This window comes from Tasmannia lanceolata, unplaced genomic scaffold (assembly GCF_043159265.1).
Source record: "Tasmannia lanceolata isolate RefF3 unplaced genomic scaffold, GAP_Taslan_0.1 ptg000003l, whole genome shotgun sequence".
Classification (NCBI taxonomy): domain Eukaryota; kingdom Viridiplantae; phylum Streptophyta; class Magnoliopsida; order Canellales; family Winteraceae; genus Tasmannia; species Tasmannia lanceolata.
The window spans coordinates 58121338-58145454 of record NW_027518680.1 but is presented as its reverse complement, the minus strand read 5'-3'; the positions used below and the strand labels follow the sequence as shown (position 1 = coordinate 58145454).

Below are 24117 nucleotides of genomic sequence, written 5' to 3'. Positions count from 1 at the left end.
ATCCCAACAGTCCATTAGAGGGCCACAATGCCCCCTCTCTCTCTCGTGGGATGATCCCAACCGTCCATTAAAGGGCCACAATGCCCCCTCTCTCTCATGGGATGATCCCAACCTTCCATTAGAGGGCCACAATGCCCCTCTCTCTCTCATGGGATGATCCCAACCGTTCATTAAAGGGCCACAATGCCCCCTCTCTCTCATGGGATGATCCCAACCTTCCATTAGAGGGCCACAATGCCCCTCTCTCTCTCATGGGATGATCCCAACCGTCCATTAGAGGGCCCCAATGCCCCCCTCTCTCTCTCATGGGATGATTCCAACCGTCCATTAAAGGGCCACAATGCCCCCCTCTCTCTCACGGGATGATCACAACCTTCCATTAGAGGGCCACAATGCCCCTTTCTCTCTCATGGGATGATCCCAACTGTCCATTAGAGGGCCACAATGCCCTCTTTCTCTCATGGGATGATCACAATCGTCCATTAGAGGGCCACAATGCCCTCTTTCTCTCATGGGATGATCACAACCGTCCATTAGAGGGTCACAATGCCCCGCAGGTTCGTGTACCTCTCTCCGGTATCCTCTGATTCTGAATGAACCTCCTCTCACAGGTTGGTAGTCTCTCCCTCTCAGTTGTTTAAACCATTGGGAATCCTAAATAAACAACTTATAAACACTCTAAAACCACTGCTAAGTCTATATAAACCACTTATAAACACTCTAAACCACTGATAGGCTTATATAAACCACTTATAAACACTTTAAGCCCCTGATTACCCTATATTAAACACTTGTAAATACACTAAACCACTCGTAGGTTTATATAAAACACTTATAAACACTCTAAACCATTGTTTACCCTATATAAACCACTTGTAAATACTCCAAACCACTGCTTACCCTATATAAACCACTTATAAACACTCTAAACTGCTCTTAAGCTTACATGAACCATTTATAAACACTCTAAACCACTGCTTACACTGTATAAACAACTTATAAACACTCTAAACAACTGTTTACCCTATATAAACCACTTGTAAATACTCTAAACCACTGCTTACCCCTATATAAACCATTGCTCACACTGTATAAACAAATTATAAACACTCTAAACCACTGTTTACTCTATATGAACCACTTGTAAAAACTCTAAACCACTGCTTACCCCTATATAAACCACTTACAAACACTAAATCATTGCTTACACTGTATAAACAACTTATAAACACTCTAAACCACTGTTAAGCCTATATAAACCACTTATAAACGCTATAAACCACTGTTAGGCTTATATAAACAACTTATAAACACTCTAAACCACTGCTAGGCTTACATGAATCACTTATAAACACTCTAACCCAGTGCTTACACTGTATAAACAACTTATAAACACTCTAAACAACTGTTTACCCTATATAAACCACTTGTAAATACTTTAAACTACTGCTTACCCCTATATAAACCACTGCTTATACTGTATAAACAACTTATAAACACTCTAAACCACTGTTAAGACTATATAAACCAGTTATAAACAATCTAAACCACTGTTAGGCTTATATAAACAACTTATAAACACTTTAAACCATTGTTTACCATATATTATACACTTATAAATCCTCTAAACCACTGTCAGGCTTATATAAAATACTTATGAACACTCTAAACCATTGTTTACCCTGTATAAACCATGTATAAACCTATAAACCACTGATAAGCCTATATAAACCACTTATAAACACTCTAAACCACTTATAGGCTTAGATAAACCACTGTTTACCCTATATAAACCACTTGTAAACACTATAAACCACTGATAAGCCTATATAAACCGCTGATAAGCCTATATAAACCACTTATAAACACTATAAACTACTTCTTACCCTGTATAAACCATGTATAAACACTCTAAACCACTGATAAACCTATATAAACCACTTATAAACACTCTAAATCATTGATACGCTTATATAAACCACTGTTTACCCTATATAAACCAGTTGTAAACACTCTAAACCATTGCTAAGCCTATATAAACCACTTATAAACACTATAAACTACTTCTTACCCTGTATAAACCATGTATAAACACTCTAAACTACTAATAAGCCAATATAAACCACTTATAAACACTCTAAACCACTGATAGTCTTAGATAAACCACTGTTTACCATATATAAACGAGTTGTAAACACTCTAAACCACTTATAAGCCTATATAAATCACTTATAAACACTATAAACTACTTCTTACCATGTATAAACCATGTATAAACACTCTAAACCACTGATAAGCCTATATAAACCACTTATAAACACTCTAAATCACTGATAGGCTTATATAAACCACTGTTTACCCTATATAAACCAGTTGTAAACACTCTAAACCACTGATAAGCTTGTATAAACCACTTATAAACACTATAAACTACTGCTCACCCTGTATAAATCACTTATAAACACTTTAAACCATTGTTAATCCTTATAAACCAATTATAAAAACTCTAAACCACTGGTAAGCCTTAATAAACCACTACTTATGATTATAAACCACTACTGAGGATTCTTAACCAAAGAAGCTATATAAACCACTTATAAACACCCACTTCAGTAGTGGTTTATCGTAGTGAAATAGTAGTTTAACTTAAGAAATTAGTGGTTTATAGTAAAATAACAATGATTATAAAGTGGAAAACAGTAGTTTAACATGGAAAACTTTCATTCAAGTTTATAAACATGTCTTATAATTGAAAGATAAGGGAGGGCTAGAAATACACACATTTCCATTGAATGGAGGCTTTGTGCAATGGAATGATGGTTTCTAATGAAGATTTTTGTGATTTTGAAATCTAATAACGTTTTTTTGCAATAGTTGTTGTAAATGGAGGCGTTTTTCAATGCAATGAAGGGTTAGAGAGGCTTTGACATCTAAAAATGAGGTTTTCAATAGAATTGAGCTTTTGGCATCTAACAATGGAGGTTTTTGGATTTTTCATACGTACGTAGGTGGGAGGAAGAAGAAGAAGAGAGAAAAAGGTGGGTTTTGGGATTTGTATTCTAAATGTAATCATTTCAAAAAGGTGATTTGATAGGGGGAGAGAGAGAGAGAGAATCAAGGGCATTTTAGTCATATGCACTCTTGATTGGTGGTTTACAAAACACCCCTCTTCAAATGTCATAGTCAGTAGAAATCCCTTCTATTTGGTCATTTTCCCAATAAAAAACAGAAAATTTTCAAAAGACATGATTGTTAGTGTTAAGCTATTTGCCTATTTTTGCCTCGTCTACGTGATTGGATCCGTTGATCTGAATGGAGACCATAACTCCGGCCAAATGTCGTTAAGAACACTTTGATTGGATGATCCTACACCCTTGATCCGTCAAGCCTTGTTTAGGATTCCAGAGTCTCTGATGGTCTATTACAAGATCAAGGGCTGTGATTATGCGCCATGTGATGGTGGGCCCAAGATATCCCACATGGTTAGTAGCGAGCAATAGAGCTGGCAAACGGGTGGGCCGGGCCTGGTTTCACTCAACCCATACGGGCTAGGTCACAAATGACCTGACCCAAACCCCACTCGCGTGGGACGGGTGGACCCATGGTTCACCCAGTTTTTTTGTTTTTTTTTTTTTTTTGCTGTTTTTATACCCACACTATAGGATGATTTTCTAACAATCTCGTTGATTAATTAATGATGAGTGCAGTAATCAAAGTTGCCGTGAGATTTGTCAGCTCTTCACATGCCCAAACGTTTCTAGTTTTCGACATTGATGTGACACTTTGTCTTCTTCTATTAGCTTTCAAAGTGAAAACTTCTTTTATAGGGCCTAAACATGATTCCTCAGTTTTTATGGGCACCTGCTGGTACACCCCGCCCAGCCCAGTTTTGATGGGACCCGTACGGGCCGGGTCAAGTTTCAACGGGTCACTAATTTAGTGACCCAGACGGGTCAGCTCATCTCAAATCAGGTATATCCTTTAATCAATATTCGCATTCCTATGTCTGATAATGGAACTCCTCTCTTCTAGTTGAGTGTCTAATAAATTTGTTTTAACATGGTGCACACAGTGACAACGGGGGCCTTATCAAATGATCCAAACATCCTATGGTGTAAGGCTGTAAGCCATCCTATGGTCTTTACTCTTTACACCATATAAAAGCTCATTTCCATAAACCATAGCCTTTAACTTGGGCAATTTTATATTAGTGGAGGATAATTTTGTCCTTTCATCTGGATAAATTTAAAAGTTTACACGTGACTAAGGTTATTTTTGTAATTCTATCTGTATAAAATTCCTCTTGCAACGCTCCTGTTCCATTTTCAAGTTGAGGAACAGTTCTTATAAGAGATCAGAGAAATCTTCCAATCCAAGGAAGAAGAAGAAGGAAAAAAAAACTCAATCAATTTCCTTAAAAATTTGAACTTCATAATCTGATCCACAGATTGAGGTAAGCTTTCCCACATTAAATTTTCTTAATTCCAACATTGAATTTCTTCATTCATGTCGTTTTTTTGGCAGTTTTATTCAATTCCACCATTTTAATTCCTGCTTTTCTTCTTAGTATTAGATCTCTTATATTCTCCATGTCTTCTGATATTTCTTACTGTTTTCTAATTTTATTTTAGCCCAATTGAAATCCATCTCATTTTTTAGTATATTTTGGAGTCTTTTCCAAGTTTTTCTCTTCCAATATTATTTATATTTATATTTCTTTCTGCTGGGTTTTAATTCTAGTATACATGTTTTATGTAAGAACTAGATATTCGCGATGGCGCTGCTCAAAATTTTAAAATTTTTGTATCCATTTTAAAGAATACAAAGCAGAAGTAGAGAGACAATCTGGAATGAAAATTAAGATCATTAGATCTTATAGAGGAGGATAATATTGAATTAGGATAGAGTCCAGCGCCATTTAGGGACTTCCTTAAGGAAGAGGGCGTTGTTGCCCAGTATTCCATGCTGGTTGCACCATAACAAAATGGTATGGCAGAAAGAAAGAACCGTACTTTAATGGACATGGTTAGAAGTAGGATAAGTTACTCTTATCTTCCATAAATTTGAAGCTTTAAAGATAGCTATGTATGCATTGAATAAGGTTCCTAGTAAGGCAGTTCCAAAAACTCCATTTGAATCGTGGAATGGTTAGAAGCCCAGTTTAAAACATCTTTGGATGTGGGATTGCCTAGCTGAGGTTAAAGCTTACAATTCATAGGAGAGAAATTTTGATATAAGACCATTAGTGCCTACTTTGTGGGTTTGGAAATTGTAAAGCCATAGCAGGTAATTATAAAAGTGTAAATTGAAGAAAGGAGTGTATTAGTAAAACAAGGGATTGCTGTTACTTTTCCCATGATATTTTGCCATTCAATGAATAATTTAGTGTGGATCAACAGCAAGTTTCTATCAGGAGTTCTGATTTGCACATTGATGTTTTGGGGGAATCTTTTTAGGTCGTATAATCTGTGCTTATGTGCTGGATTGCGTGTATTCTGTATATTTTTGCTTTTATGGCAATACTTCACTTTGCATCATACTTGATGTTCATTTTAATCTCTGATTTCTATTGCTTGGACATTTTAAGTGAGAATATAAGTGTCTGTTGTATCTGGACTCTTTTGGACACAATTGAGGATCAGAAATATATGCTTGTTTCATCAAATCAATGTAATGTAAGTGGACCCATGTTGGGATATTTGTGGCATTCTGCCCCTCCAAACTTCATTCTCTTTAATCATTGTTTTCCTTGAAACTTGCCAGTAATCATCTAAAAAGTGATGCATTTGTGGAATTGAGCTTAGAATGTCAAATGCAATAGATGGGTCTCTTATCACTTGATGGGTCCATGTCAAGAAATGGAAGTAGAACTGAGAAAAATGTGTTTTGTGAATGTCTGTTGAAGGATACTAAAGTGGTTCATTAGTAAAGAAAAAACCTTTTGGGGCTAGAAGCTTCTTTCTTTTCTTTTTTTTCTTCATTTTTACTTTAATCCAGGTTTTTTATCACTCTTGTTTTTGGAAGCCCCTCTGAAACGCATCCCTCGTATCTCTGATTGTTTTAGATAAATGAAATATCACCTATCAAGATAACAGAGTTGTAATTGCTTGGAAGGGAAGAATGTCCATCATTGTCTTGCCTGATGCGCCGCTGCATTGTCTTCCACATCATGCCATTCTTTCTGGCAAAAACCGGCTCCATAGTTCCCGTGACTGTCTTAGATGGCCCCCTCTAGCCTTTAGAAGTACTTACAGGAACAAGAGGTAGCTTCAAGAACTTAATTCATTTATTTTTCTTTTCTCAAGTCCCTGAAGTTTATTCTGACGTGGAATTCTTGCAGGAAATGTTCATCCATTGAGCACAGTCATGGTTTTATCAAAATATCGGTGCATGCGAGCAGGGTATTGATGAAATAAATATATTCCTTGTTTTTCTTCTCATATTACATATGTGGATGCACTATTATTTTAGAGTAATTTATTGTTAGGTAAAGTTAAATTGCATTTTAAATCCGGCGGCAACTAAAGGTTTTAAAGTTGATCTTGAATTGTGATGACAGGGAGATTCCAACGACACTTTCACAGAGTCCATTGAAGGAGGGGATGCTTTTTCGTCGGGAAACACTTTTGAGACAATCCGTGATGAACTTTCTGCAACAAGAACTGCTTTGGTGGAGGTGAGAACTAGACAAGAAGCAATCGAGAAAGAGAGAGATCAGCTACTTGAAGAGCTGGCTTGGTCAGAAGCAAAACAACGGGAGTATGCTTCTACAATTAAGCATGATAAGGAGTTAGCCATTGCAGAACTCGAGGAAGCTAAATCCATGTTTCATCGCAAGCTACAAGAGTCACTCGGAGAGAAATTCTCTTTAGAATCCAAATTGGTTCTTGCAAAACAGGATGCCATCGAATTTGCAGTGCAAGTGGAGAAATTGGCGGAAATTGCTTTCCAGCAAGCAACCTCTCACATATTAGAAGATGCACAGCTTAGAGTTTCATCTGCAGAAACTTCGGCTGCAGAGGCAGCTTATCACATTGAAGAACAAGTAAGAAATACTACGGAGGGTACTCTACTTTCTATTGTTGAACAGTCAAAAGATACAATACAAAAGGCTTTGGCTGCAGCGGAACAAGCAAGTGATCGTGCGAAAAAAACTTCAGTAATTCTCTCTGATGGGATTAACTTGGTTGATGAGATTGCTGCTGTTCAATCTGATAATATCAAATTACAATGTAATGTTACGAATCTAGAATCTCAATTATTGCTTACAAAAACTGAGGTGGAGAGATTGAAGTCAGAATTGGAACACGTACGTGCACAAGCAGAGGCATCTGAACTTCATGCCCGGGATGCCGAGAGAAATCTCCTTGAATTTCAAGGGACAACCCAGAAAAAATCATTACAGATGGAAGAGGAAACCAAGTCATTGATGGAGAAAATGAAAAAGGAAGCAGCAAGAAGGGAAAAAGCTGCCACCAAGGCTTTTAAGGTTGAATTAGAGAGTGTTATGGCTGCTGTGGACGCGGCCAAAGAAACTGCGCGCTTGAAAGATGTAGCCTACACGAGGAGATGTGCTGCTCTTCAGAGATCATTAAATGCCTCTGAAAATGCTTCAAAGGTTTGGAGACAGAGAGCGGAGGTAGCGGAGTCACTTTTGCAGGGGGAAAGAACACTTGGGGAAGGAGACAATGAAGAGAATTATTTGGTTAGTGGAGGGAGAATAGATCTTTTGACCGATGATGATTCGCAAAAGTGGAAACTACTGACCGATGGTCCTCGACGTGAGATACCTGAATGGATGGCGCGCAGAATTAGAACCGTCTGTCCGAAGTTTCCTCCTAGGAAAATTGATGTTTCTGAAGCTTTGGCAGTGAAATCTGTTTCTTTGAGTTTGCCAAAACCAGATGAAGTATGGTCTATTGCTCAAGAAAAGCCCAAGGAGGGTGATATGCTTGTTGAGCATGTATTCGAGAAAGAGATCATAGAGAAGAAACGGAAGACTTTAGAACGTGCTTTGCAGCGGAAAACTATACAATGGCAAAGGACTCCGGAACATACAAAATTAGGTTAGTTTGCTTGCACCAAGAAACAACCCATGCTTACTTTCTTATTAAGATGCATCTGCTAAACAAGATTATTGAATTAAACCATACAAATTTTCATGGACTTCAATGCAGAGCCCGGCACCGGCACAGGACGTGAGATTGTGGTTAGTATTCCTTGTAAGAGTTTAAAGCTCAGAAGGTGTAATATTTCTTTTGCTTTTTCATTATTGATTTTAAACTAAATATCAAAAGCAATCAATCTTTATTCCTGAAATTGAACTTGGTTACCGTTTAAGATTTTGAAGTTACAGAGGGATAATACTTCTTTTTTATTTTCAATATTGCATTTGAATTGAAAATCACATGCAATATAAACATATTGATGAAGTTTTCAGGTATATTCCTCTGCAATTTATTCATTTTACTTAAGAACTTGTTTTGATGTTATGATAATTGTTCATGTTACTTGGGACATAGGATGTATGCTTTCCACAAACAGTGGCTGTGTCCAATTTTATGTGCCTGTGCATGACTCCATTAACTCAAAGTTACACTGTCCATTTGATTGACAAGTTGAGAATCTTTGAGGGAATCTTTCAGCTTGAGGCGTAGAGTTAGAACTGCTCGTTTAAGGATATTTTGGTCCTTGTCTATTTATGTGTATAAGTCACTGTAGTAGCTCTTTTATGATATGAATGCGGATCTCATACAACTCTTCCCCACGATTTTCTTTACTCTTCGCTTCTCTCTCTTTTCATGATATATCATTTTACAAGATTTTACAGGCTGTACATGGTATTGCCATGGCACATTAGATGCCATTTCTGTGTCATAAACATCTTGAAATTCATTTGCATTGTTAATGTTTGTGACTTTTGCATGTGCTATGCCAAATCTCCTGATGTGTGTTTCCTTAACAACTAATACCAGCTCATCTAGAAAAAGGAATTCAATCACAGAAAACTTGGGGATTGGGAGCTTTAGTTTCACCTTGTATGGGGAAGATATGTGCATATTCGTGGTTATGACTTGGATTGTATTTCAATTGACTATGTACTTCTAGATGTCTCTGCTTCAATGCACATCATTAAGCATTTAAGATCAACATGTCAAATTTCTTATAAGCTTTTATAATTTTGTAATCATGTGGAATTTCAAAGGTTGCATACCCGGTTAAAAGATACGAGACAGGTATTGAAATTATGTGGAGGTTACATTTCCGAGGAACTGGGAAGGGAGGCTCTGGATTTGAATTTACATGGCAATCATGCATAATGAATTTTCTCTCTCAGCAATTTTTTACTATATTTAGTTCTGTTACATGTGGATGTACTATACTTATGAGGATAATTCATCCTAAATGATTAGATTTTAATGTGGAACCTTTCACTTTTCACTGATATTTAATATCTTGACTCTGACGTGAAGTTTCAAGGTTTTAATTGGGAAAGCTGGAGAAAGAGTTGGTACCTAGAGATAGCTTCTAAAGCTACTGATTTATCTCAGTGTGGGATAACAGCAGTTTGGCTTCCACCTCCAACACAATCTGTTGCCCCTCAAGGTTTGTTCTATGGTTTTCAATCGTTCCAATTTCAATCGGCTGTTACAAAATGAATGTCCATCTTCTAGCAAGAGCTCTTCCTAGTTAATTGAGAATTTTTGCTTTCTCACTAGGAGGACATTTAATTATTTAAGGCAACAATCTAATGTAATCTCATGGGTGAATAGAAAAGCTGTGGGTCCATGGAAATTAGCCAATATTATTGTGAAGATACTAGATCTTTGTCTCATTCTTAATCCAAAAATTCTTCATATTCCGAGATAGACAAACGAGTTCGTAGATAAATTGGCTAAAGAAGAGATGGAGAGGGAGGATCTAGTTATCATTAACTCCATACCCCTTGCATTTTCTAGTTCAAGCCTTTGGACTAGATGGCGGATATATGGTTAAGGATTGCTGCTGTTTTCTTTGTTTTTGGGTTTTTCATGTTTGTTTTTTGTTTTGCTCCTCTTCGGATGCCTTCTGCAATTTTCTTTGTTTTTTGGGTTTTTCACGTCTGTTTTTTCCCCTTTGCCCTCTTGGGGTGCCTTGTCTCTCTCTCACACACACACACACACACACACGCACACGCACAAAGAAAAGAAAAAAAAAGAAAACTTGTCGGCCAGTACGTGGGCAGTTTAGGAAGCCGAATGTGCGAGGGATAATGACATATATCTGTGCATTGTTTTTTGTGCTTGTGTTCTGGATGAGCTCTTTGATGTAAGCATGCAAGTTACTAAGTTTTTCAATCCGTTACAGATTGTTGCAAGTCTTGTTGTTATTGATACAATTATCCAGTTGATTAATCATTTTATGGAATTTGATGCAGGTTATATGCCTTCTGATCTCTACAACCTAAACTCAGCTTATGGTTCTAAGGAAGATCTAAGACATTGTATAGAGGAAATGCATGTTCAAGATCTTCTGGTACTTTTACAAACTTCATTTTTCCATGTTTAATATGCATTTTAGAATGGAGGCATGGATGGTTATTAATTGCACATTTATGGTGAAATTTTGGAATGTCGATATTTGGTTCTTTTTCTCCCGGAGCTTCTTCCTCATTTCTCCTAATTGACGATTAAATATTTAACTCTTCAGAGCTAACACAACAATTTGCATATCAAATTCCATCTTACATTTGTATTAACATATATTAAATCTCAAAGTGTTAAAGGCCAAACTATGCCCATTGATTTTGGTAGTGCTGATTTGGTCGGTATGCTTTGTTCTATGCAGATGTCCCTTATGACTATCAAATTCTCTTGTTAGTATTTGAGAAATTTATGATTTTTCCTAAGCACATTCTGGCATTCTAAATTTATTGTACATTTCCACAGGCCCTTGGAGATGTTGTGCTAAATCATCGATGTGCACAAAAGAAGGTGTGCTTTTTACATTCATTCCATGATTATGGGCACTAGCTAGACCATTACTCTGTACTACTCAAAAATATCATATTCATTTGTTTTGTACTAAATCTTATGATGTTTCGAATTAAAAATGCTCATGTAAACATGTATATGTACGTATGTATCATGTATGTATGTTTGTATGTATGTATAAAGGGAAATGATATTTCCACTCCACTCAACTAAGCCTTTGTCCCAAAATAAAGTCATTTTCTTGAAATGACAAAAATGAATGGGATGGAAATGCTGAGACAGGTGATGGAATCATCATTCCCATGCGATTTATCCCACGCATCCTGGATGCATTGTGTTACCGTGGTTCCTAATTTCATTCATACATTTGGGGCTGACCATGATTGATCTAATCCATTCACGTGATAGACCTCATTTTAGATGGTTCAATGCCTAAAAATCATTACCATTGGGTGATCCTACTTTCCCATCAAGATCATGAAAAAAAGTACAAAAATATAATCATGAAACGATTCTTATTACAGTATAATTGCTGCCACTGTCACAACCATTGCCGATTTGTATTAGAGAATTTAATATTAGCTAGGTATCTTTATGGCCTATTCTCATCCATAAAATACTATCTTCTCTCTTTTAAGGACTCCTCATTTATTTATTTGCATGTAATTTAGTATCAATTTCATCTTTAAATGGATCCAAATTTTTTGGAGGTCATAACTCATCACAATTCATTGAACTGATTCCAGAGTCCAAATGGGGTCTGGAATATTTTCGGTGGCAAGCTTGCATGGGGACCTGAAGCAATTGTTTGTGATGATCCGAACTTCCAGGGTCGTGGGAATCCTTCAAATGGTATGCAACATATCTGATATGGCAATTTTTGGAGCAGATATCCACAGTGCCTTGTTTTGATATTGGAATCTCTCTCTTTATCTTACACTTACCTTTAGCTGTTATACTTCCCAAGATGCTATCAACAGCCAATCAGATCCATATAAAATAAAGAGAGGGCTGTCTATATCAAAACAAGTAGTATGGTGGCTAAGTCATTTACTGATCTTGTGAAGGTTGTGGGTTCAATTTTCATTCTATCCGTTACCTAGCAGAAAAGAAAATATCCAAACAAGGGACTGCTGATATTATTTCTTGACATTTTATATTCTTTAAGTGGCTATCTTCTTTCTTTTTAGTCACTTAAGAAAAACAAAAATGATGACCATGGTGGTAAATTTATTCTTTGCATCTGAATTATTTCTGGAGTTTCATCTTCATTGTTAACCATGGTGGTCAATATTTTATCTTAGTCTCTGGAATTATTGCTTGAGTTTCATCTTTATATGATCAGGACCCATAAATTCTATCAATCTATCCCCAATTTTATAGTTTTTATGCTGTATGACTATTGTTGAAATCATCAATGGAATGCACTTGCTAATATTCTCTTGTATTATTGGATACGCTACATGTTTCTTAATGTGTGAGAATATTTGGCTTGGACCAATAAAATGAAGTATCCAAGCTCTGTTCAGAAAATACCAAATTGGTAATCTATTAACTGCAATGTCCTTAACATCATCCTCCTTTCGCTCATGAATGTCACCCCCCCACCACCACCAGAATTCCTCTCTTTGCTATGCCCACAGAGGAGATTCTCTGTAGCACCCATGATATCACTGGGGAATTGCACTGACAAATCAAATTTCATGTAATTTCCAGCTGGTCTCATTTTACTTCTTTCATCTGGTCCCTCCTTTTAGTTTGATTTTAGATAAGAGAAGTTCATCTCTTCTGACCCTTTGAAACTTGGAAGAGATATAATTGGCAAGTTTTATATGTCAGACTGAATAATAGTAATTTCAAACAAAGAGTTCAGTGTCCTCGTCTCAAACTGCATTAATCCACTGTACTTTGAAAGTGCCCATTATAGAGGAATGATTGACTGTTGGGCGCCCTCGCAAAAAACCAGCTACAAGGGTGCTCCTATTGGTTGTTATAAGCAAGGTGTATTTATGGTTACAGTTGTCAACGTCATTTCCATATTTTTTGTGTGCCCAAATAAATGCACTTTCTTGCTATGGACCAATGTGGGCGTGCTTGTATCTGGTTTTTGCAAGGGCGCCCTTCAGTCTATCATTCCTCCCCATTATAATATCAAACCTAAACTTCTGCTTCTTCATCTACTAATTGAAGTTTATGCTGTGCTTTTCAATTTGGAATTAATGACTTCCAATTTTTCTTCTCATATATGACTTAATAATCATGATACAGTAATAGAGGCTGAGGTATCAATGACCTTAAGAGAATAGCAGGTGCAATTGTTGAAGCATTTGATCCTCGTCATTTAACGTTTTTTGGTAGGTAAGCTGGGATTGAACTTCCGACCTCTAGGTTGAAGAACAAAGCCTTAACCAATTCAGCTAGAGGCTCAACCCCATTGTCATTTAATGTTGATAACTCGATATTCTATCCTTTTGTAATTGCTGTGATCTGTGCATCAATGTAAGTTGTCGGATAATTATATACTAATATAACTGTAGGAGCCATTGCATGAGTGGATGAAAACTGGTTCTCTTAGTTATTCTTTCACCCCTGTTTTACATTTTTGGACCTGTTCTTTCCAATATGATGTTTTGAGATTGATGGGAAATCAATGTGGAATATTCCTTCTGTAGAACTCAAGAAAAGTTGTGCTGGCTTTCTTTAAACTTATCTAAGCTTGAATTTTATTCCTATTAATTTGAAAATCCATTGAAACGAATGCTGGCAAGTTGTATTCGGTCATCTTATGTAATTAATATTTACAAAACATGAGACATTTCTCTCATTCTAATTCATAGTATTTCAAGGACATTTAAATGTATTTAGAAATGAATATTCTTAGTTTTGGCTATAAATTTGTATTTCTATTATATGTGCAGGGGATATCTTTCATGCAGCACCAAACATTGATCACTCCCAACAGTTCGTACGAAGAGATATCAAAGAGTGGTTAAACTGGCTTCGGAATGATATTGGTTTTGATGGATGGCGCCTTGACTTTGTAAAGTGAGAAAGTTTTTTGGATTTTCTTAAAATTTAGATTCTAGATTCTTTTATTTTATGCATTTCCCTTGAGCGTCGTTGTCATCTTCATTGTTTAAATGTTTAGGCACCAGTTATATGTTTTCCCAACTTTTCCTTAAATCGTTACTGGAATATATTAGTACCTTTTTATTATTTGCAGAGGCTTCTCAGGTGGATATGTAAAAGAATATATTGAAGCTTCAAATCCTGCATTTTGCATTGGAGAATATTGGGATAGTTTGGCATATGAAGGAGGAAATATGTGTTACAACCAAGGTGTCTACTTTAGTTTGATGAATGAAGCTTGACTTTTATAATTCTTGATCTTCAAGTTTTCACCCGTGGGTTGTTTGTTCCTTTATTATTTTGGGGTTTCTTTTTTCAGCGTGTTTATTCTTTTGAGTATTGTAATAATATCAAAATGGCCTTCTGCAATGTAATAGGGCCCAAAATCAATCTTTAGTTGTGGTTACACTAATTTCTTGCATCTTTTATCATGGAACAACTATGGACTAGCATCGTTTTTTACTAACGACACGTCACATTGACAATTTGCTGGTTGTTTTCAATGGTTGGTTTCCCTCTGTTAAATTTTGGCCAAAATATTGGAATCTTGACTGAAAATTTTCACCCTGAAACAGAAATAAAATTATAAAAAGTATATTTTTCCGTCTCTTTTTATTTCATTCTTTTTATCTCAATCTCACTACATACATATACAACTATATTGAAGTCTCGGGCAGTTTCAAATTTTCAATTATCCAAAACTGTGTTCAAATTATACTCTAAAATATATTATATACGATCTAGGTCTGGAATTGTTTTGTCAACCGCTGAAAAATCAACTGACATCTGGGATTTTAAACTTCAATTGATCCATAAGATGCTTGTTTTTCCCATGCTATTGTTTCCATTTCATGTGGAGCCAGAGAATACATCTTGCTTGATACTCTAAACTCGTTTGCCTACTTAGATGCTCATCGCCAGCGAATTGTCGATTGGATCAATGCCACTGGTGGTACTTCCTCTGCATTTGATGTAACGTCAAAGGTACTTTTTCTGGGCTATCTACATTTTCTTGGGACTAAGACACGCAGAACAGAGATTATTGAACTCTTATGCCAAAATAATTTGGAATGCTCATCATTCATTCATTCTCCACTTTGACTAATTTGATCATATTATTATTACTAAGTTGAAAACGTAAAAATTTTACTACTGTACTAATAGGTGTGGTGGATAGACCTCCATTCCTGCTCAAAGTTTTGTAGGGAAATGTATGGGATGTCAAAAGCACAGGACTTACAATTATCTTCATAGCAATGTCGAAATCTCACTGATTTACTAAGAACACGATGTAGTTGACTTGGGGGTTGGTTGGGTCCTGAGTACTGTCTGTTTTTTGTAAAAATAGGTCAAGTGAATTATTGGCTTGGACAGCATTTTTATAAAACTCGATATGCTTTTCATTGGCTTTCCAAGTCGACTTGGAAATTAACTTTTGATTTCTAAGGCCTGTCTAGGCTTTCAAAAATGATCCACAGTATACAAATCCCTACGGAACAATAATCATCTCGAATTTTGTTTTGGTACTTTCTATATGGATTCTATCCTGATCTATGCCATTATAGTTGTCTAGACTTATATGAAATAGAAGAGTAGGTTGTAGATGCGAAAGAATAAAATGACAAAATACATAATTTGTTTAACTCCATGAGAATACCAAAGTATAACGTTAGGATTACAAGGTTATGCCCTGAGGGAAGAAGTATAGACATATATGCATTTAACATGGAGAAAGTATATTCCTTCTAGATGAACTCATTAATTGACTTTAGATATAAAAATATATGTTTCAAGAATAAAGTGTCATGGCCCTCTGTTGCTCCAAATTTCCTAAATTCTTTTCTGAACTCCTAAATCTGTACCATTTGTATCTAGCTTTCTTTAGTAGCTTCTACCTATGTTATTGGGTTCCATTATACAGGCCTGCAGGGAAAGATAAATTCCAGAAACATAGGATTAGAGAAGAGAAAAAAACCGATGGAATGGGGCCTTACCTGTTTGTACAACTAGTTTATCCAAAGTAAACAGAAATAAACTGTAAAAGATAAATTCAAGACATTTATTCACTTACACTAGAACTTAGCCCAATTTCAAACAGAAATCTTCAAAATAGTTAAATAGTAATTACAAATGAACCTCCATCAGAACTCCTACTAAAACTTCTCCTAAATTCAACTTGAGATTACCTAATTCTCAATAAAATAAACAATCAGAAAGCCCAAATGTTATGGCGATTGGACCTTGTTCATCATGCTCATGAACATAAAATGTTGTGTCGAATCCAATCATTGGTGCTCTTGGGTTTGCATAGCGATTTGCAGGAGTAGACTTCCACCTTCATTCATCTTCACTCCATGTCCATGATTGACATTTACCCAGTTGTCTGCATTACAAGATCTTTTTTGGTTTATTTTGTTCTTTCAACTATAATTAGGGGTCACATCTTGAAAGCAATCTATCATGCTTATATATCCAAGAACTCTAAAGATCCTGAAAGCATCTAACATGCGCATATGTCCATGAGCTCTGATGACCGAAAATATATCTGACGGTTGTTAAGATGGCTACAAATAAAACCCATCAAGAAAAAGTATCAGTCATCTTTTGGTAGCACATAGCAACATTGGCTGATTTTTGGTACACAATTGGCGTGATATAAATTTCATGTTAGTTGGTAGTTATATTTTTTTATGAATCCAAAAGTTTAGTAACTATTCTTGTGCAGGGCATTCTGCATTCTGCTTTGCATGACCAATATTGGAGGTTGATAGATCCACAGGGTAAACCAACAGGAGTGATGGGATGGTGGCCCTCACGCGCTGTCACATTTTTAGAGAACCATGATACAGGGTCTACTCAGGTATGCCTGCTTATGTATATATTTTGTATATGTATGGTTTAGATTATATTAATGTCCAACTTGCCAATATGACATATTAGTCATTTTATATTTTTAATTCAATATTCAAGAAAAATAGGAAAAAAAAGGCAAATGAAAAAAGGAAAGGGAGTTTGTTAAACATTGGTGGCATTGAAAATAGGTGAAAGATGAGTTCTGACCAAGGTTTAAAATTTCAGTTTCGGTACAGGTTTCGGACCTTGAAATTTCGAAATTTCGGTCGAAATCTGGTACAATTTTTTTTTTTTATTCATTATTAAATTTCGGTGAAATATTAAATTAATATTTTAAAAAACAGATTTTTTATGTCAAATTTCGGAAAAACTGAAATTTCGGCCGAAATAAATGACCAGTTCGGTTTTGTGTGGTTTCGGTGTCGGTGGTGTTGGATTTCGGTCGAAATTTAAAACCATGGTTCTGACACTAACAAACCCCCCCCCCCCCCCCCATTATCTCTCTCTCTCTCTCTCTCTCTCCATCCAATTGAGATGGAGATGGAAAAGCTTCTAATTATTAGTATTCTCCAACATTTTATACAAAATGCAGTCTCGAGGAATATAAACTATTAGAGCTCCAACATTACTTGTTTTGTAGCCCAAAAAAATCTAGAATAATGTTTACATCATCTGAAATAGCTTGGACAAATTAATATTGAATTCATTTCCAAATCTTTCTTTATTTTAATTTCAGGGTCATTGGCCATTTCCAAGGGATAAGCTTCCGCAAGGGTATGCATACATTCTCACACATCCCGGAACGGTAATCCAACGCCCTTTATTCTTTATATATGTTTATCTTCAATACCTAAGCATGCCAATCGTACCCAATATCTGATCCAAATCTAACAATTTGATAATCCAATGGCAACTAAATTATTTTATGAAAACCTTCTAAGTTGTATGGTTTACTATCATGTTTCACTTACTCTTAATTGCCTTACAGGTTAATTTTCTCTATTGGAGTGAATGGTAAATAAAAATTTGTACAGAGCAAGCTAGAGATGACCCATTTGTACAGAGCATGCTAGAGATGACCTTTTTCCCTATTTCTAATTGGTCTGGATGCTTATATTTTTTAGGGAAGTGATATATTCACCCCTTTTTCTTCCCTAGGCTACCCTAGTGTTTTTAAAGGGATTTGCTAGCGTCCATCTGTGTCTCTGCCTCATGATTTTAAATTCCGACCGAAATCATCCTCGGAGGGAACCGAAACCGAAATTTGGCGAAATTAGAAATTTCGCCATCGGAATTTCGGTCCAAAATTTCAAGAAAATGCCTTTTTTTAAAAATAAAAAAAATGTAACAAAATTTCAGCAGAAATTTCGAAATTTCTGACCGGAATTTCGAACTTGAGTACGAAATTTCGGTTTTTTGGAAGTCTGAAACCGGTACCGAAATCGAAATTTTAAACCTTGGTTTGCCTCATGTCAGAGCAGCCACACGGGCTCACTTTTCAGCATATTTTTTCTTCATTCTCGAGGTGGCTGCTCTGACATGTGACAGACCATCTGCGAAATGCCTTTTGCGATGGACGCTAGCATATCCCATATTTAAAAGTCCTCCTTTTACACTACCAGGAGGTGGACCGGGGAAGAAAAGGGGGCGAATATATCATTTCCATTTTTTTATAATGAAGTGGACGTTTACTTAATGTAGCAAAACAACTAGTCATCATATAAATTTACATTTAAAGTTTTCAGGACATTGGTATCTCTGAACAACTAAAAAAAAAACGGGCGGCCCAGTGCACGAGGCTCCCGCCATTGCTGGGTCTGGTATCTCTGAACAACTGTTACCCAAATTAGAAGTTTATCCGCTTTTGATTTGCTTCTTTGTGAATGTGCAAGCACTGTCAAATTCAGACTAATTTGATTTTTGAATTTATATTTTCATGTTACAAGAGCATAATAATCTTAGGATTAAATTTGATCTGGTCATCATATGAATTTTTCAAATTCACTTAATTTATCCACAAATCAGTGAAGGTAAAAAAGTAATTGAAGTTTTATTCCAGTATTTGTATTTTTGTTGATATTGTAAAAACGATAATAACCTTAAGTTCTCTTTTGGTTTCACAATCCGAATTTCCAGTACATCAGTAGTTCTGAACATAATTGTTACCCAAATAAACAAGTTTCTTCAGCTCTTGATATGTTCATTTGTGAATATGAGATGCCGTGCAACATATTAAAACTCTCATGTAAACATATAAACATTCAAAACTCTCATATATACATATAAACACTGCTCACCCAACTCAGGGAGATCATTGTGAAATTGTTTGGAACTCAATCAGCTTGTATTTCAGATTTGCAAAATCACTCCTTTCTAACGATATCAAATTTCTTGCACTTTGTAGCCTGTAATATTCTACAACCAATTGTATACAAAGCAGTCCTCACCCAAACTTCAGTTGTTTGATTTGTTTCTTTGTAAACATGAGAAGCTATGCAACAAACCAAAACTCGTATAAACATGTAAAGCGGTTGAGGGAGATTCCCTTAATGTCATCAGGTAGATGGATGGGAACCATCCTTATCCGTGAAGATTTGCTCATATGATTGACGAGCTTCGAGACCGAGCAGCTCACTTTCCGATCACTTTCTAGCATGTGAGAAGGTTAGCTACTTGTATAGGTTAGCTCGTGCGGGGTCACACATGATTCAGGAATCGTGATCTGATTCCTGAATCATGTGTTTGCCTTTGTATTAACCATCCCTGTCGTGGGGTTTTCCCCTGGGATCCTCCCCTTTCTCCTTAATAAAATTATCTATCATTCTGAAAAGCAAATTTTGATCTCTGGTGAGGACACTTATTCATTGTTATTTGAAGATGATCCAACACCATCAGTTTCTAGCTCGTGATCCTATATATATATATACTCACCCAAAATTAGGAGGTTATCAGAAATTTGTCTGGAACTCAATTTCGCTTGCATATTAGTTTTGCAAAATCATTTATTCCTAACGATATCAAAGCTCTTGCATTTTGCAGCCTGTGATATTCTACGATCATTTCTATGATTTTGGCCTGCGTGACACCATAACGGAGTTGATTGAGGCTCGAAGGCGTGCCGGAATCCATTGTCGGAGCTCTGTCAAGATATACCACGCAAATACCAACGGCTACGTTGCACAAATTGGCGATTGCCTTGTAATGAAGCTTGGGCACTTAGACTGGAACCCTTCCAAAGAGATTCAGTTGGATGGGACATGGCAGAAGTTTGTTGATAGGGGATCTGATTATCAGTTGTGGTTGAGACAGTAAGTTTTTTAACCCTTCAGGAACCATTTTAATAAAACTGATAAAAATTTTATCTATGTAATAGAGATCAGTGTTGGGTCTGCCCCCCTGCAATGTACACTTGGTTATATATCTTGTATTATGTTCTTGCAGTGTATTACATATGTACATGAAAAAGCTGTATTACTTGAAGTAATTGTAAAAATTAACTTGTTGTTGGACTCAGAACTCGGTCGAGTGACTCAGTTTGGATGGGCTTTGACTAGGGCTGCAAATGAACCGAGCCGGCTAGCGAACATGTTTGGGTTCGGCTCGTTAAAAGCTCGGCTCTGGCTCGTTTGTTTACTAAACGAGCCGAACCTGAGCCCAAAAATTAGGCTCGCCAAATAAATGAGCCGAACTTGAGCTTTGTATAGTTCGGCTCGGAAAAGCTCGCGAGCTTTTTAGGCTCGGTTCATAAACGAGCCGAGCCGAGCTTTAAAGCTTGGATTATGAATGTTTTTTATATATAAAATAAAAGAATGTGGGTTGTTTATCATAAATGAAAGTTTGGCCGAGTGGTTAAGGCTCTGGATTTAGAGGGGGCTTGGGTTTAAATCCCACAGATGTATGTTTTTATCATTCTTGAGACGAGCTGAGCTTAAGCTCGGTTCGTTCCACTTAACGAGCTGAGCTGAGCCGAGCCGAGCTTTTTCGAAAACTAAACTAGCTGAGCCGAACACGAGCCTTTATAAAAACTAAACTAGTCGAGCCCGAACACCCCAACGCTTGGCTCGGCTCGGCTCATTTGCAGCCCTAGCTTTGACTACTCAACCTGAACTCTTATCTTATTAGAAATTAAATAAAAAATAACTGATTTCTGATTTGAGTATTAGTTTTTTTACTCAATGAGTATCATTGTGATTCACACCCTTGTATGTTTTCAGTAAATTTAGGGTTCAGGGTCCTCTATCCTTGATAAATATCTAGCATGAAGAGAACTAGATTCTGGCGTAGACTATTCAATGATTAATTAGGAGATATTTCCATAGATTAGGGCCTTCTCTAGCAAAAATCCTTAATCAATAATGATATAGTAGTGGTAAAAAGAGTTTAGGCCCTGTTTGAAGAATCGGAGTTTAGTCCAAAATCGATTATTTGGCTCTGAATTAACGCCCAGATGCCCAGTTTGTTTTGGATTTTGAGAACCGATCGAGTCCAAAACTGATTATCAGACTCAAAAGTGATTTTCAAAAATCAGTACTGAGCCACTAACGAACGACCAATAAATGAATGGTGTGGATCATCCAATAATTTGGGCTCCATGGTATTGTACTCTCAAGTACATGGGCCCCATTACAGACACTCAATTTTTCTTATATTTATTAAGGGAAGTGATACATTTCCCCCCCTTTTTAACTTGGGACAGCCCCACTAGACTACTAGAGTATTTATGAGTTATAACTACTCTTTTATACTAGGCGGGATGTCTCAAGTAAAAAAACCGGTGAATATATTATTTACCCATCTTGATGTGATGGGCTTGATCCAGACCATTCATTTTCACAAACCCTAAAACGTACATAATACCAAGTCTTGATTAATGTAACGTAATACAAACTTTCCTACTGAATCCTCGTTTAGGGCAACTTAATGTGATCTGGCTTCATCTAAACCATCCATTATCAAGTCTGCCCACAACTCAAGTTAAAAAGGGGCGCATAATCCTACACTAGGGTGAAAATATCATCTCCTTATTAAGTCTGCCCACAACTCACGTTAAGACGGGGCGCATAATCCTACAGTAGGGTGAAAAAACCATCTCCCTTATAAAGATTTACCAACAAAAAAGAACGAAGTGGAGATGCGGGGATCGAACCCTGTACCTCCCGCATGCAAAGCGGGCGCTCTACCATTTGAGCTACATCCCCATTTATTAGAAATGTCATTTTTATTATTATTATTAATTCGGGAAATTCGCAGAAAGACAAATCCCTAATTATTAAACAAGGGATTTGCTAGGGTCCATCGCAAAAGGCATTTCGCGGCTGGTCTATTGCACGTTAGACCAGCCACCTCGTGAATGGGGACAAAAGCTGTTGTCTTCATTCACGAGGGGGCTGGTCTGACATGCGACCGACGAGCCGCGAAATGCCTTTTGTGATGGATGCTAGCAATTCCCATTAAACAAACATAACCCCCCAGCCACCTTGTTAATGGTGACAAAAGATGTTGTCTTCATTCATGAGGTGGCTGGTCTGACATGCGACAGACCAGCCGCGAAATGCCTTTTGCGATGGACGCTAGCAATTCCCATTAAACAAACATAACCCCTTCCCGTTACTCTTGACAACCCCTCTAGTGTAAAGAGAAGTGAAAGTGTGAATGATTAGGATTGTCCAATGAAGAATATCTTCAATGCATAGTTTAGATCCCTAGAAATTGATCACTGATCACAAATCTATTTTACCCTCTTTGTTTGCCAATTTCCTCTAATAAAGTTTTCTAAGTGAACCAGAGCCAATACGAATCGATCCTATTTCAGATCTTATATAGAAGAAATGCTTTTAATTTGCAAGTAATTCATATTATCAAGGGAAAATGACCAAATAGAAGGGGTTTCTTCTGACTATGACATTTGAAGAGGGGTGTTTTGTAAATCACCAATCAAGAGTGCATATGACTAAAATGCCCTTGATTCTCTCTCTCTCTCTCTCTCTCCCTATCAAATCACCTTTTTGAAATGATTACATTTAGAATACAAATCCCAAAACCCACCTTTTTCTCTCTTCTTCTTCTTCCTCCCACCTACATATGTATGAAAAACCCAAAAACCTCCATTTTTGAAACCCAAAAACCTCCATTGTTAGATGCCAAAAGCTCCATTCTATTGCTGAAAACCTCATTTTTAGATGTCAAAGCCTCCCTAACCCTTCTTTGCATTGGAAAATGCCTCCATTTACAACAACTATTGCAAAAAAACGTTATTAGATTCCGAAATCGCAAAAATCTTCACTAGAAACCACCATTCCATTGCACAAAGCCATCATTCAATGGAAATGTGTGTATTTCTAGCCCTCTCCCTTCTCTTTCAATTATAAGGCATGTTTATAAACTTGAATGAAAGTTTTCCATGTTAAACTACTGTTTTCCACTTTATAATCATTGTTATTTTACTGTAAACCACTAATTTCTTAAGTTAAACTACTATTTCACTATGATAAACCACTACTGAAGTGGGTGTTTATAAGTGGTTTATATAGCTTTTTTGGTTAAGAATCCTCAGTAGTGGTTTATAATCCTAAGTAGTGGTTTACTAAGGTTTATTAGTGGTTTAGAGTGTTTGTAATTGGTTTATAAGGATTAACAATGGTTTAAAGTGTTTATAAGTGATTTATAGAGGGTAAGCAGTAGTTTATAGTGTTTATAAGTGGTTTATACAGGCTTATCAATGGTTTAGAGTGTTTACAACTCGTTTATATAAGGTAAACAGTGGTTTATATAAGCCTATCAGTGATTTAGAGTGTTTATAAGTGGTTTATATAGGCTTATCAGTGGTTTAGAGTGTTTATACATGGTTTATACAGGGTAAGAAGTAGTTTATAATGTTTATAAGTGGTTTATATAGGCTTATCAGTGGTTTAGAGTGTTTACAACTCGTTTATATAGGGTAAACAATGGTTTATCTAAGACTATCAGTGGTTTAGAGTGTTTATAAGTGGTTTATATTGGCTTATTAGTGGTTTAGAGTGTGTATACATGGTTTATACAGGGTAAGAAGTAGTTTATAGTGTTTATAAGTGGTTTATATAGGTTTATAAGTGGTTTAGAGTGTTTACAATTGGTTTATATAGGGTAAACAGTGGTTTATATAAGCGTATCAATGATTTAGAGT

The 24117-nt window shown here is 36.4% G+C and overlaps 1 protein-coding gene and 1 non-coding gene across 4 annotated transcripts; one reads left to right on the top strand and one right to left on the bottom strand.

Moving 5' to 3' along the window:
* Positions 1-4299: 4299 nt before the first annotated feature.
* Positions 4300-20471, top strand: LOC143856751 (uncharacterized). 3 transcript variants are annotated; one of them, XM_077367026.1, is made up of 15 exons: positions 4300-4453; positions 6065-6263; positions 6341-6401; positions 6560-8066; positions 8178-8209; positions 9474-9606; positions 10418-10515; positions 10929-10973; positions 11720-11825; positions 13892-14018; positions 14197-14312; positions 15010-15086; positions 16828-16962; positions 17692-17760; positions 19995-20471. In XM_077367026.1, exons 2-15 carry the CDS (start codon positions 6121-6123, stop codon positions 20265-20267), a joined length of 2922 nt encoding a protein of 973 aa, XP_077223141.1. In that variant the 5' UTR covers positions 4300-4453; positions 6065-6120; the 3' UTR covers positions 20268-20471. The 3 variants fall into 3 exon arrangements, with proteins under 3 accessions (XP_077223141.1, XP_077223156.1, XP_077223149.1); XM_077367041.1 differs by having other exon boundaries at positions 4317-4453; positions 6120-6263; XM_077367034.1 differs by having other exon boundaries at positions 4322-4453; positions 6115-6263.
* A 1610-nt stretch (positions 20472-22081) lies between these two features.
* Positions 22082-22153, bottom strand: TRNAA-UGC (transfer RNA alanine (anticodon UGC)). The gene has a single exon. It is a non-coding gene; the product is annotated as a tRNA-Ala (tRNA).
* Positions 22154-24117: the final 1964 nt, after the last annotated feature.

Coding starts and splice junctions, on each gene's coding strand:
- LOC143856751 (XM_077367026.1), top strand. CDS start 6,121: ATGTCCATCATTGTCTTGCCTGATGCGCCGCTGCATTGTCTTCCACAT. Junction 8,067..8,177: donor TCCGGAACATACAAAATTAG/GTTAGTTTGCTT, acceptor ACTTCAATGCAG/AGCCCGGCACCGGCACAGGA. Junction 15,087..16,827: donor CATTTGATGTAACGTCAAAG/GTACTTTTTCTG, acceptor ATTCTTGTGCAG/GGCATTCTGCATTCTGCTTT.